Raw genomic sequence first — 16054 nt, forward strand, 5'->3', positions numbered from 1 at the left:
AGGTCAGGACTACTAATAAGGTTAGGCAGTTCTGCCGTCGGTCGACCCATCTATCGTTTAATAACGACTGAAGAGCTCCGTTAATAATGGCGTGTTGCCTCCGGAGAGGCCTGGTGCAGGTCTTCCGAATCGACACTTGTAGGTGACCAGCATGTCTATGAGGGTAGGGGACTACCTGTGCTGAATTCTAATGTTAAGGACGACAACAAATCCAGTCCCAGAGTCAACGGAATTAATCATATAAGGTTAAAATCCCCGAGTCGGTTTGGAATAGAACCCGCGACCCGTTGGACCAAAGGCCAGCACCCTAACAAATGAAATGGCATATGGCTTTTAGTGCCGGGAGTGTCCGAGGTCATGTTCCGCTCGCCAGATGCAGTTCTTTTGATTTGACACCCGTGCGCGACCTGCGCGTCGTGATGAGGATGAAATGATGATGAAGACGACACATACACCCAGTCCTTGTGCCAGCGAAATTAACCAATGATGGTTAAAATTCCCGACCGTGCCGGGAATCAAACTGGGACCCCTGTGGCCAAAGGCCAGCACTCTAACCATTTAGCCATGGATCCGGACATCAAACAATTAAATGCCATACATTGGGGTGGAATTACATCGTGCGCACTTCATCGCAATTAAATCACAGTTAATTAATTGTTTTCCTTGCTTAGGAAAAGCTAGTATAGCCAGAATGTTTAACCATAGAAACATCTTAATAAGGTACCGAAAAAATATGAAGTTGGGAGTGGCCTCCGAGTGCACAACGTCGCAAGCCACACCAGCTGGAAGACGAACACATGTGCCGTTGTCGTCGTTACTTCTCCTTCATCCTCATGGTTGGCCAAAATATTCGCCCAAACGTCACCTGTTTCCTTTTCCACCTGGAATTCTTGTAATCGCGATTGTAAACGTACCTCAAAGAAAGGAACGAGCATAAGGAATGGAAGACGGATGGTGAGGATACAGTCTAAGGTTTCCATTTTACCCGTTTTTACCGCGGCCACCCATTTTTCAGACCCTTCCTCGAACCTCCGTTAAGTTGTGATAGATTCTCAGGATTTTTCTTCTACCATCAAATTATCTTAGGCTATATACCGGGTGGACAAAATAAAACTGGCCCGAAAAAATATTTACAATAGGATTGACGGGGTATTGGCCCTCGTCAGTCCCAGAAGATGCTGAAGATGGCCTCATCTGAAGAAATGAAAAACTGAGGATCACAAAGGCCTGACTCCACTTCAGACAGAACTCAATACGTGAAGGTTCGTCTGGACGCTTCAACGCATGCGCAACAGTAAATTTGCACGTCCTTTCCGATAACGTTTCGGCTTAGCGACATCTTAATTCCCACTTGCACAGATAAACGGCGTTGATATTTCGTTGGAGTTCGTTCCAGGCTTTCCTTCGCTCGAGCATTACTTTCTGGTGTTCGAACTCTTTTCGGACAGCTCACTACAGATACCTGTTCACGCCATTTTGCCACTAGGTTTTGCATTGCAGACTTTGCTGGAGGTTTCGCCAAAATATTTCAAATCTTAACTCCTGTGCAAACAGTTCCGCGCATGTTCTCCACGAATCGTGCTTCAAGGGTCAATTCCACCTCAGTCTTACAAATATTTTTCCTGGCCAGTTTTATATTTACCACCCTGTATTTCTTATTTTAATTTTGGATCCCTAGCAGTCAATATATGGGAATACAACTACCTAAGCTCGTCTAGCCTTCTATCTACTGTAATTCTTCACACTCCGTATTTATTTTAGATTTGAGTATATTTGCTATCATGCCTGTCCTCTAGCGAGTGTTTGCTGAACTCAGTTTAAAGATGAGAATACTGAAGGTGCCACTCAGTTCTTGTATGCATTTCCCTGGTTAACCTGCCGGACTGGCAAGTAGTGGAAAAAGTAGAGTGTGGTATTTTTAAAGGGTGTCAATATTATTATTGATGACTCTTTACCTTTTATGAAATAAGTGCTTTAAGAACATGGCACGAGATGAACTGTTAACTTTAGCAGGGAAAAGTGTTGCAGAGAAATGACATCAATACATGTCCAATAAAGTGGATTGTGTTGAATAATTGTTAAGAGTGATACAGTACCACTTTGCCATACCTGCATATAACGCAGCTGTCTTCATCATCATCATCATCGTCATCCACTAAAAGCAATGCCTTGTCGCTGTGGCCTGATCTGACGATCTTCTGCTAGCTTCCTCGTGTTGCTATATGAACCACATGCCAGTTCACAGAAGGAGTTCTTGATATGTGACACCCAGGTCTCTTTCCCAGGACTCTTACCTTCAATGATGGCTTGCAGAAGAGAGTTATGTCTTAGTACGTGTCCAAGGAACATTGTTTTCCTCTTCTTTATCGTATTTAGTAAACATCGATCCTCATTTACGTTCTTTAAAACAAAGTAATTTGTTTTTCATCTGCCCAACTTGTTTTTGTAATTCTTCTCCAAAACCACATTTCAGCATCCTCAAGTTTTGTTTCTTCCTGTTTCTTAGGGACATAAAGGAAACGTAGCTGTATAGAGAATATTTTCTCTCCTAAATTTTCAGTGAACGGACGAGCTCACACCTGAAAATGCCAAATTGTTATTAATTTTACTGTACAACATGAAAAACGGAACATTTGTATACTAAAAATCTAAAGAAGCAAAACCCATGGCGTAACAGCCCGTGAAGAGCCTTGGCCTAGCTCAGCCCGAAGGTCTTCAGATTACGAGGTGTCGTACAGTCGATTCCTCCCGGCCGTAATTCTTACCTTTCTAGGTTGGAGCTGATACCTCACGGTCAGATGGCTACTCAGTTCTAATCGCATAAGCTGAGTGGACCTCCAACCAGCCTTCAGATCCAGGTAAAAATCCCTGGTCTGGCCCGGAATAGGACCCGAGGTCTTCGGGTAAGAGGCAAGCACGCTACCCCTACACCACGGGGCCGGTCCATGTGTATACAGCGACAAAAATATCAGGGATACTCTTCGTATTGTATAAAGAACGATGGCGTAATAGGATTGGCGGAGAAAATATTTTTTGTCGAGAAATTGAGATTACTTCGTTAGTTCCGGGCGCGGGATTCAAATTGACGAACTCGCCATATTTGCTGCGCCAGAGCGCTAATCGCCTCCCGTTGCTGTTCTTCAGAGAAGGGTGGGAAAGTGGCGTGTATGATAGACGGAAACAGAGATAATGCTCCTTGCGATAAACAAGTTTCTTCGTTCGACTCACGCAAAATACGGGGTGTTTGAAAAAGTACTCCCTAGTTTTAATGTGCCCTAGAATCTGTACAAAGTGACATACACTACTCTAGTTTTTGGTGTGTGATTCACCAACTCTGCAAGTTTGGCTCCCCTGCAGTTGGCAGGTCTGCTTGACCTTGAGACGGCGCCAGTGCTGCTTGTTTCCTCTGTTCCCTCAGTTCAGTCCAGGCGTGCGTGCAGCGCAGTGCAGAACAACATTTCAGAGAGGCTACATTTCATGTCAGTGGAACAGTTAATCGTCATAACTGCAGAATTTGGAGAGGGGGGGGGGAGAGCATCCACATGAAGTTATTCAGCATTAACGTGACTCTCCCAAAGTTAATGTCTGGTGAGGTTTGATGGAAGATCGTGTGATTGGTCCTTTCATTTTTGTAGAAAAAACTTTAAACGGGGACATTTACTGTGACATGTTGACAGAGTATGTCTTTCCCCAAATGGACGATATTGAGGCGAACAAGGGGCTTGTGTTTTTCCAACAAGATGGCGCCCCACCTCATTACAGTAACCATGTGCGTGCTGCTTTTGACACTCGCTTTCCAGGAAGGTGGATAGACAGGGATGGCCCAATACATTGACCACCACGAAGCCCAGACTTATCCCCACTGGAGTTTTTCTTTTTGGGCCACATAAAAGATGTTGTGTACGGTAAAAAGATCCGTGACATCAATCATTTACGGGAAAGAATGGTCTCGACGGTTGGGACAGTTACACCTGTAATGTTGGTGAATACGTGGTGAGAAGTGGAATATTGTCTCGAAGTGTGCAGGGCAACAAATGGATCCCACGTTGAAGTCTACTAACATTAAACAAAACTTGAAGGAACTCTCTTTCACGGTATATACTCATTGATGTAGTTTTCATTAATTTCCCATTAAATTTATACTTTAAACTAGGGAGTTCTTTTCAAACATCCTGTATTGTCCTTGTCTCTTAAATGGAATATCCACAGTTTGTTTATTAAGCAGCACACACAGTACAAGAACACGCAGTAATTAAGACACACTTGTCATGCACCCGATCATTTCCCCCCCCCCCTCGTCTGTTGGTCACGGTAACGTTCTTTATTATTTAACATGCGCAAAGTTGCATCGCTGCCGCCACACGATCGCGCATTCCTTTACCCACAATACTGTAACAGGAATGAAATACTGAGCGAAAGAAGCAATACACCCAATGGTTGGATTACAGTAAATATTCAATATTCTCCTCCTTTTCTTTCGATCTTCACGTAACAGGAAAATTCCATGGGAGTGAAATAAGCCGAGCGCGGAGGCCATTTAACTGGGCCACCACGGCCTACACATCTCCCTCGATAATGATCATGTAAGTGCTGTGTGACACGGCAAGTGAAATGCTATGGAGAGCCACTACGACACTGCCATATTCGCTGCTTAATATCCAGAGGAATATTTTCCAATAATCCAGGCAGTGATTCTACCGAGAAATGGTAGCATTCCAACGGCCCAAGTAAATAGTCACCAAAAATCCAGGCCCAGATATTGACACTAAACCGATGCTGATATGTACGCATTAGCGGTGAGGGGTTCCTTCCACCCTCCTTCACGCAGTCGCCTGCCAATTATCACGAAGTTTGAAAGATGAGGTTGGCGGTGATTAGGTTGCCCAACACTATGAATCAGCGTGGCTTCTCTCCGCTTACCATTTGCTGCATCATAGGCTAAGATCATATCAGCTATTTCTTTGTTGGTGTGCTGAAATGGAGCCATTCTCACCAATTTATACCGCAGTAGCTAAAGTGTACCCTGCATACTGGGGCTGGGGAGTGACTGCGCTAAACTAATGAGAAACTTGTACATTCACATCGAGCATTATCTCTGCCTCCGTCTATCATACACCCCACTTCCCCTCCGTCCTCTGAAGATCAACAGCGGGCGACACAGCAAATACGGCGAGTTTGACGATTTGAATCGCGCGCCCGAGAGTAATAAATCAACCTCATTTCCACGAAAAGAAGAATTTTGTCCGCCAATCAGATTGCGCCATCGTTCTTTACATAACACGAAGACCAAACCAGATTTTTGTCGATATAATTAATATACGTTCGCCTCTGTGGTGTAGTGGTTAGTGTGATTACCCGCCACCCCCGGAGACGCGGGTTCGATTCCCGGCTCTGAGACGAAATTTGAAAAGTGGTACGAGGGCTGGCACAGGGTCCACTCAGCCCCGGGAGGTCAACTGAGTAGACATGGGTTCAATTCCCATCTTGGCCATCCTGGAAGTGGTTTTCCGTGGTTTCCCACTTCTCCCCCAGGCAAATGCCGGGATGGTACCTAACTTAAGGCCACGGCCGCTTCCTTCCCTTTTCCTTGTCTATCTCTTCCAATCTTCCCATCCTTCCACAAGGCCCCTGTTCAGCATAGCAGGTGAGGCCGCCTGGGTTAGGCACTGGTCATCCCCCCAGTTGTATCCCCCGACCCAATGTCTCACGCTCCAGGACACTGCCCTTTAGGTGCTAGAGGTGGGATCCCTCGCTGATTTTGAGGGGAAAACCAACCCTGGAGGGTAAACAGATTAATAAAAACGAAAATAATTCAGATACACCCTGTAGTACTATAACAACATTGTCTTTAAAATGGACTTTGTAAAAATAAAAAAAGTCCAAACCAGTGACAAATTTGTAAAATAAACCACTGATATGAGTTCTCCCAGTTTTTAAACTTTACAGTATGGCTAAGGGCCCTGGATTTTTCATGGACAATTATGATAACCCTCGGTTAGAGCAAAGATTTCATAGCATACAGGTCATAACACTCATAACTTCCAAGTGGTACAATAAATTGTGTTTGATTTCAGGTGAAATGGTGGATCACATTAAATGAACCCTTAACATTCGTAGCTGGATACTCCAACGATGGACCATTCATTCAACCTCCATGGATCAATAAGCCCGGAGTCGGGGACTACCTCGCCATTCATCACCTGCTTATCGCTCATGCTAGGGCTTACCATCTCTATGACGAGCAGTACCGCGCCAAGCAGCAAGGTGAGTTACTGTTCTACTAGGGTTTTAGTAAAGAACTGGGCCGTCGCCATTTCAGGTGTGGCTAAGAAAATGGTATGTCAGTCATGTTTATGACGTCGCAGATCACATGGTTAACATACCTACACCTGCCTGCACGAAAGAAAGGCAGGCACGTTCTGGGAAGACACACATAGACAGCAAAATGTCAAATTAGTTTCTGAAAGTAAAACAGGACAAAGGCATGGTGTTGGTTTTGTTTTTATTTTTCTGCTTGTGTGTGTGTGTGTGTGTGTGTGTGTGTGTGTGTGTGTGTGTGTGTGCGTGCGTGTGCGTGTGCGTGTTATTTCCGTCCATGCTTCGTTTTCCCCGGACTCAGCGAGGGATCCCACCTAACCGCCTCAAGGGCAGTGTCCTGGAGCATGAGATATTTGGTCGGAGTACAACTGGAGAAAGGACTAATACCATTCCCAGGCGGCTTCCTCACATGCTATGCTGAACAGGGGGAATGGGAAGATTGCAAGGAGACAGCCAAGAAGAGGGAAGAAAGCGGCCGTGGCCGTAAGTTAAGTACCACCGGGCGAGTTGGCCGTGCGCGTAGAGGCGCGCGGCTGTGAGTTCGCATCCGGGAGATAGTAGGTTCGAATCCCACTATCGGCAGCCCTGGTTTTCCGTGATTGCCCATTTTCACACCAGGCAAATGCTGGGGCTGTACCTTAATTAAGGCCACGGCCGCTTCCGTCCAACTACTAGGCCTTTCCTATCCCATCGTCGCCATAAGACCTATCTGTGTCGGCGCGACGTAAAGCCCCCAGCAAAAAAAGTTAAGTACCATCCCGGCATTTGCGTGAAGAAGAAGTGGGAAACCAACTCCGAGGATGGCTAAGGTGGGAAACGAACCCCCTGTACTCAGTTGACCTCACGAGGCTGAGTGGACCCTATTCCATTCCTCAAATTTCATGATAGAGCCGGGAATCAAACCCGGGTCTCCGGGGGTGAGAACTCAAAGGTTTTTAAACAACCAAATCTCACGTATAATTCTCTAGAATAATATCGTGACGCCGGAAAGTTGTGCAGAAATACTGATAATCCAACACAATTATAACAGTATATACAATAAAAACTTAATTTTGTTGCTTATAATGGTTCTCTCCTATTAGCTTCATTCTTATGTACTAATGTTTTGTAATTATGTATATCTTATTTCTTCTACGTCAAGCTGAAGATGATCTTAACATAGTTCAAACATGTCCTTAGACATAATGTTCAGACAGGCCATTTAATTTAAATGGTAATATTTTATTGCACTGAAGAGGTGGACAATATATACGTAAATTATTATTATTATTATTATTATTATTATTATTATTATTATTATTATTATTATTATTATTATTATTATTATTATTATTATTATTATTATTATTATTGAATATCCAGTTACAAACCCTATTTTACCAGTAGTATATCAGGGCTATAAAATTTTATATAAACTGTATACCGGGTGTTTCACCAGCCCCTTACTTTTATCGGGGGTAGGCAACCCAACTAGCGCGTATATCATACTCATCCGAAAAACATTAGTACCTGCTCCTTTATGGCCTTAGTACAACTATACCGTTTATATAAAGCTCTCGAAAATGATTCTTTAGCAGCAGTATTATTTCTTCTTCTTCTTCTTCGTAATCTGTTGGTTTTTCCCTCGGACTCAGCGAGGGATCCCACCTCTACCGCCTCAAGGACAGTGTCCTGGATCGTGAGACATTGGGTCGGGGTACAACTGGACAGAATGACCAGTACCTCACCCAGGCAGCCTCACCTGCTATGCTGAACAGGCTCCTTGCGGGGATGAAAAGTTTGGAAGGGATAGACAAGGAAAAGGGAAGGAAGTGGCCGTGGCCTTAAGGTAGGTACCATCCCGGCATTTGCCTGGAGGAGAAGTGGGAAACAACGGAAAACCACTTCCAGGCTGGCTTAGGTTGGAATCGAACCCACCTCTACTCATTTGACCTCCCGAGGCTGAGTGGACCCGTTCTAGCCCTCGTACCACTTTTCATTTTTCGTGGCAGAGTCGGGAATCGAATCCGGCCTCCGGGAGTGGCAGCTAATCGCACTAACCACTACACCAGAGACGCGGACCGGTATTATTTCTATGATTTGAAATATATTGAATTGTAAAACAATCGCAGCTGTGGATAACAGTGTCTTACTTTTGGACCGGAAGTGTCTGTAAGGATTACTACGTGCTAGTTCAGCACCACGGCTCGCGATAGCTAAGGCGACTAAATCACGCTTCGCTGCTAGTGTATCAGCCAATCTATCGGGTAGTAGGTTCGGTTCACAGTTTAGTACACTTTTTATTTGATTAACGGTGTTTACAGTGGCTGTATTATGGCCACATGTCATCCTGTTCCAAAGAGTGAATGTTCCTCCTTTGTATCCTCTTCAGTTCCGAACATGTTTCCGCATTCATTGTGTTATATATTGCTAAAATTACTTTAAAATATTCCCCAAAGAAAATTACCTTTTACTAGTTTTTTTAATGATTTGTAGCATACGTGCTACATCAGGACTCAAGAGTTGATTTTTTCTGCCCTTATTTGTATATTAGGAGCTGCCTGGCCGAGGCGGTAAAGGCGTGCTCGGTTCGCCCAGAAGGACGTGGGTTCGAATCCCCGTCAGGAAGTCGTAAAATTTAAGAAACGAGATTTCCACTTCCGGAGATGCATATGGCCCTGAGGTTCACTCAGCCTACACCAAAAATGAGTACCAGGTTCATTCCTGGGGGCAAAGGCGACCGGGCGTAGAGCTAACTATTCTACCCCATCACGTGCCGGGGTTAACAATGGTGGAAGCCTTTACCTTCCACTCCCCCAAGGGCCTTCATGGCCTGTACGGAGGTGACTTTGCTTTTGCTTATTTATATATTACTTATATTGTTTTGTATTATTGCAGGTAAAATACTGCCTGTACAGTATATGCTACATACGGTGTGAGAGGGTATCCGATGTTACGTAGGCAGGTAGGGCTACGACATGATGGTTTGTAGGTAGGAAGTAGGGTACCCTGTATATTTAGTGTAATAAATGCTCGATATGTTGGCCACCTTGGCTTATGTAGATTTCAGCATCACATTTCAAAGACATTCCTGCACGTTGTAATACGCCAGGTGTAACAGCTTGGCATGCTTCGGTGATCAGTTGCCGAAGATGACCAGGATCTCCAGGCTCCTGTGCGAACACCACCTGTTTTAAGTGACCCTACTGAAAGAAGTCAAGTGGCGTTAGATCGGGTGATCTGGCGGGCCAGTGAACATGTCCGTCATTTCCCATCCATTTATTTGGATATAAAGAATGAAGATGGTTCCGGACGACTACTGATCCGTGAAGTGGTGCCCCGTCCCGTTGAAACCACATTCAGAATCGCTCATGCAGTGGCTCGTTCTCCAGCAACTGTGGGAGTTAATTTTGAAGAAAATGAAGGTAGCGAGCTACCGTTAGATGTCCGTCGAAGAAATATGGTCCGATGAGACAGTCACCCAGTATCCCACACCAGCCATTTACTCCCCACTGCACTTGAAATGGGCCCTGTCTTACCCAATGGCGATTCTCCGCGCTCCAATAGTGCATATTGTGCCGATTCACAACGCCATTGTTGGGAAATCTTGATTCGTCTGAAAACAGGACTCTTGAAAAAAAAGGCTGCATTATTTGTCACCCTGCGTAATGCCCGTTCACAAAATGTTACCCTAGCATCGAAATCACGTCCGTAGAGGTGCTGGTGTAACTGCAGATGGTATGAGTGAAATTTATTCTTATGCAGTATACGCACGACTGATGACCGGCTGATGTTAGTCTGTTGTGCAAGTGTCCAAGTACTAAATGAGGGTTCATATGGACAGCATCCAAAACAGAATCTTCATCTGGACCAGACATTAGAGGAGCATACCTAACGAAAATTACACTTCCAAGCATCCCAGTTGAGCGCAATCTTCGTTCAAGGTTTCGGAAATTGTTGGTGGTCGGTAGTCTTATGTCAGGAAATTGCTCGTGATAGAGACGTTGCGAATGGATTGCGTTCCGCCTTGTTTTTCCATAAATGAGCAACATATCAATGTACTTGTCACTGGAATACATCGTGAATGAATGAATGAATGAATGAATGAATGAATGAATGAATGAATGAATGAATGAATGAATGAATGAATGAATGAATGAATGAACATGTGCTGTGATGTGACCTGGTAAGTGTGCATAAACATTGTGTGTCCGCTAAAGTGGGGTGCTATATGTCGGTCAAAAATAAACAGAAAACCGAGCCACTGCAATACCGGCATTCAGACACCTTGCGTCATCGGCCCTTAACCGACCAGCCACAATTACAACATACAAAACGCACGTTAAAGGATTATTACTTAAATATGACCGTTCGACATCGAAGTTAATATCCGTGTCAAAGTCATCAATAATGCTTTACAGTGTCCATTCAACTTTTTACCATTACGGAGCGCGTGGCATACATTTTAATTCGACCGTATTTTCTCCATAAATTAGCAATAACTCAACGTACTCTTCGTAGGAATATATCGTGAGGAAATGAATAAGTGCTGTGATGTGACCTCGTAGGTGTGAATTAATATTTTTGTGCGCTGGACTCGGAAGGTTCTGGATTCAAGTCCCATGCTAGCCGTCCTGAAAATGGTTTTCCTAGGTTTCTCATTTTCACCACCAGGAAAATACCGAGATGACACCTTAGTAAAAGACCAAGGCCGATTTCCTTCCCTATCCGTCCCCAACCCATCTTTAAGGGAAAGACGCCAAATCAGAGCGCATCCCTTAAGACCAATGGGAAAAAATACTGATTAGTATTTTATCCGCGTTAAAATGGAGCAACTCTACCGTTCAAAAAAACGCCTTACGCTGAATTCGAACCGCGACGCTGCCGATAACCACACATTTTGTTCTTCATCCCTTAACTGATTCGGCGACGAAGTCAACATACTTCATATTTGTTAGAGGTTTAGTACTTAATTACGGCCATTCCACCTAGAAGGTTAATATCCGTGTCAAAGTCTTCAGTGATGTTTTACAGTTTTCATTTAACTTCTTTAGATTACAGAACACGTGGCATAACGTATTAATTCGATCGTAATACGGGTACCAGTTTTATTTCAAGGCGCAATAAATCACATGTTTGCAGAATGGTCCTTAATATTTGGCGCGGAATTGTGCATAGTAGTTTCTTCTTTGCTAGGTTTATTGATCAATTTACTGTGATGACACACAGTTAGCGGAGAGCCTTGTCGACCATAAAGGGAAATTTCAAGTTAATTGGTGTTCATAAAACTAAATTATCAGTATCTTTAGGTTATATAATAGACAGCGTGGTTCACCAGCCCCTTATTTTTCGGAGATAGGCAACCCAAATAACCCACAGACCATGCCGTATTTTAACGGACACACAACGTTTATGCACACTTACAAGGTCGCATCACAGCACGTATTCATTCACTCAGTAACCAGTGACGAGTACACTGATATGTTGCTCATTTATAGGAAAACAAAGCAGAACCCAGTCCAGTCGCAACGTCTCTATCACGAGCGTCTTCCTTTTTCCCTACAATTGAATTTACGTCGCACCGACACAGATAGGTCTCATAGCGACGATGGGACAGGAAAGGGCTAGGAGTCGGAAGGAAGCGGCCGTGGCCTTAATTAAGGTACAGCCCCAGCATTAACCTTTTGTGGAAATGGGAAACCACGGAAAACCATCCTCAGGGCTGCTGACAGTGGCGCTCGAACCCACAATCTCCCGGATGCAAACTCAGTGCTGCGCGCCCCTAACTGCACTGCCAGCTCGCCCAGCTCGCCCATGAGCGTTTTCCTGACAGAAGACTACCGACTACCAATACGTTCCGAAACCTTGGACGAGATTGCGGTCAACAGGGACACTTGGAAGTGTACCTTCAGTGAGAGATGCTCCTATAACGCCTGGTTCAAATGAAGAAGCTGTTTTGTACGCTGTCTAGAACAACCCCCATATTAGTACATGGAAACTTGCACAACAGGCAAACATCAGCCGGTCATCAGTCGTGCGCATACTGCATAACAATAAATTTCACCTATACCATCTGCAGTTACACCAGCAGCTCCACGGACGTGATTTCAATGCTTGAGTAGCATTCTTTCAATAGGCACCACGCAGTGTGACGAATAATGCAGCATTTTTGTCAAGAATACTATTTTCAGACCAGTCATGATTTCACAAAAATACCATCGTAAATATGCAATATGCATTATTGGATCGCGGAGAATCCAAAGACAGGGCCGATTTAAAGTGCAGTTGGGGGTAAATGTCTGGTATGGGATATGGGGTGGCTCTCTCATCGGACCATATTTCTCAAAGGACATCGACTGGGAACACGGTATCTTTATTTTTATCAAAATGATCTCCCACAGTTACTGGAAAACGTGGCGCTGCGTGAGCGATTACGAATGTGGTTTCAACAGGACGGCAGTTTCCAGTATTCGGAAGATAGTGGATTCGAACCCTACTGTCGGCAGCCCTGAAGATGGTTCTCCGTGGTTTCCCATTTTCACACCAAGCAAATGCTAGGGTTATACCTTAATTAAGGCCACAGGCGCTTCCTACCCACCCCTAGCCCATTCCTGTCCCATCGCCGCTATAATACCTATCTGTGTTGGTGCGACGTAAAGCAACTTGCAAAAATCAACAGGACGGGGCCCCACCTCGCGAATTAGCAGTCGTACGGAACCATCTTCATCCTTCATATTCAAATAAATGAATAGGAAGGGGAGGACCCGTTCACTGGCCCGCTAGATTACCCGATCTAACGCCGTTTGACTTCTTCCTGAGCGGTCGCTTAAAGAAGGTAGCGTTTGCACAGCAGCCTGAAAATCCTGGTCACCTCCGGCAACTGATCACCGAGGCATGCCATGCTATTGCACTTGACATGTTACAACGTGTAAGAATGTTATTACTACGACGTACTGAAGTCTGCATAAACCAAGGAATACTTGCTCATACTGAATGTGCAGGGTAGCCTACTTCCTACTTACAGACGATCATGTCGTAGTCCAACCTGGCTACGTAACATCGGATTAAAATGGCACTTTTCAAGACCAAATAAAAATTCACTCTTCGAAACAGAATGATATGCGGCTGTATTACAGTCACTGTAAACGGCGTTAACAGACTATAAAGAGGGAACCATCCTCTGAATTCAACTACTGCTACACAGATTGCCTGACGCAACAGCAATGACGTGTGATTAACCACCTTAGCTACCGCGAGCCGTGTTGCGTACATAGCACGTCGAAGTCCTTATGGAGTCCTCTGAGTCCGAGGGAAAAACCGACCCTGGAGGGTAAACTGATAAAGAAGAAGGAGTGATCGGTTTACACATTCATTTTAGTTAAATAACACTGGCGCTAATGTTTTCTAACGTATTCGCGAACATTATTAAAACGGTATAGGCCTAGTTGTACTAAAGCCATAAAGAAGCAGGTACTAATGTTATCTACCTTTCCTTTCTCTCTGTTTACCTTCCAGGGTTGATTTTTCCGTCGGACTCAGAGAGGGATCCCACTTCTACCGCCTCAAGGGCAGTGTCCTGAAGCGTGAAACATTGGGTCGGGAGATACAACCGGGGAGGAGGACCAGTCCTCGCTCTGACTGCCTCACCTGCTATGCTAAACTGGGGTCTTGGTGGGGGATAGGGAGATTGGAAGGGATATATAAGGTTGAGGGAAGGAAGCGGCCGAGGCCTTTAGTTAAGTACCATCCCGGTATTTGCCTGGAGGAGAAGCGGAATACCACGGAAGACCGCTTCCAGGATGGCTGAGGTGGGAATCAAACCCACCTCTACTCATTTGACCACCCAAGGCTGAGTGGACCCCGTTCCAGCCCTCGTACCACTTTTCAAATTCCGTGGCAGAGTCGGGAATTGAACCCGGGCCTCCGGGGGTGGCAGCTAATCACACTAACCACTACACACAGAGGTGGACTGGGTTACCTACCTCGGAAAAAGTAAGGGGCTGGTGAACCACCCGGTATATACCGGTATATGTTGGTCTTGTGTTCCGTCCAAGATAAGTGCTGAACTCGACTGTCGACTCATATTTGCAGCGCTTCTGTCTTCTTCTTTAACTTATTAATAAATAACATTATGGAATCTAGAAAACAGGTAGTGTGCACTACCATTGTCAAGTTCTCTACTTACTTTCTTCCAGGAAAGGTGTCCATCACTATCCACTCAGACTGGCATGAACCCCTGACCAACTCTACAGAGGATATCGCTGCCGCCGAACGTGCCAGACAGTTTTACGTAAGTCTTGCTATCTTCAATAAAATGCAAATGTAACCAACGTTTCACTTATCTGACTTATCTGAAAATGGAGGTACTAATCACAGGAACATGAAATGTTTTGACGTATAATTTCATCTGAAATACTCTAGTTCTCTCACAGAAAGAATATGCTACCTAACACAAAGGGATATTCATGGCTTGTACGCAGACATGTTCGCCAGGCAAGGTGTTTTACTCGGGACGCAGCACTAATCTCATCTATCAGAGATGAGTGGCAGCAGAAGAGTCAAAGCATATCACAACAAACAATGATCAATATAATATTATTGTTATTCAATTTGATGATTTTTCGATATTGTAGGCCAGGGCCTCTCAGGGTGCATGCGCCGTACAGTGCACGGGCGCAAGGTGCAGGAGACAACTTCACTAGGTTGACCTGAATGCAAACCCCCACTCCACTTCCCCTACACTTGTCTCACCCGTTCGGCCTGTCTTCGCCTTCTCCACCTTCCCCGCTGATCCTCCCCTCACTGCGAAATGTTTATTTGCGGTGAGCAGTGACACTGTTGTATGGGACAACGTTACCGGTGTTAAAACACTCTTCTTTCAATTTGGTTTGAGCAGAAAATTTATCTTCTCTAGCCCTTCTTTCCCTTCATCTTTGCAATGATATCAGTTATGCCTGCAACAAGGGACAGGCTGACAGCAATTTGAGAGCCTTCTTTAAATTACAATCAGAAATAGGCCTACTCGCACGCAATCTAGTTTTCATACAAGTCAAAGCAGAAAAAAATACCTTTCACATATGCATGTGGAACCAAATATAGAAATAATCTTAGCTGCTTCTCGATGCAGCTTAGAAAAATCTTCCTTCGACAAATTCTCGTAGAATTTGAGCAAAGCCTTTGTATTGGAAAATCTTTTTGATTAACTTATCACATAATTATTGCCCCACGGATTAAGCATTTGGCTTTATCGTCACGACTGACAAAGAAATACGAAAGTTCCAAGTTCGATTGAAATGGACTTTCGGACGTCTTTGCTTTCTTTGAAAAAGTTTGCTCCATTATTATGTTGTTGTCTTTGGCTTATCTATTTCACTGATAAACAAGCCGTCTATCACCGAACGCTTCGTCGCTCTCAGCGCACTACACCATCCGAGTTGAGTCGAGTCGGAACGATGCACAGTGCACGGAGTCTCTGCGCCTCGATATGCACACGTGAGATTTTGAGCGTTTGAGAGGCCCTGCTGTAGGCCTTCACATTTATTTTCTTCCGACTCGGTGATATTAAGGCATCTCTCATGATTCCCTCGTCTTATTCCTGAAGAGATCGTTCCTTTACGGTTTTTTCTCATTTTTATAATCATCATCACAATTTTCCTCGTCGATATGGACCAATAACCGCGCAGGTATACACCTTAAGACAATCAGGACAAAAACCATCGCCAATTAACACATTGAACAATATTTCCATGTTACCAGT

At 44.5% G+C, this 16054-nt stretch overlaps 1 protein-coding gene across 1 annotated transcript in view; it reads left to right on the plus strand.

The window, feature by feature from the left end:
* LOC137497052 (myrosinase 1-like) overlaps positions 1–16054 on the plus strand; it is a 122965-nt gene that overhangs the window by 75940 nt on the left and 30971 nt on the right. The window contains exons 5-6 of the mRNA XM_068225645.1: positions 6075–6264; positions 14493–14587. Of these exons, the coding sequence (XP_068081746.1) occupies positions 6075–6264; positions 14493–14587 (285 nt within the window). The remainder of the gene's footprint in view (positions 1–6074; positions 6265–14492; positions 14588–16054) is intronic.

This window comes from Anabrus simplex, chromosome 1 (assembly GCF_040414725.1).
Source record: "Anabrus simplex isolate iqAnaSimp1 chromosome 1, ASM4041472v1, whole genome shotgun sequence".
NCBI classification, from domain to species: domain Eukaryota; kingdom Metazoa; phylum Arthropoda; class Insecta; order Orthoptera; family Tettigoniidae; genus Anabrus; species Anabrus simplex.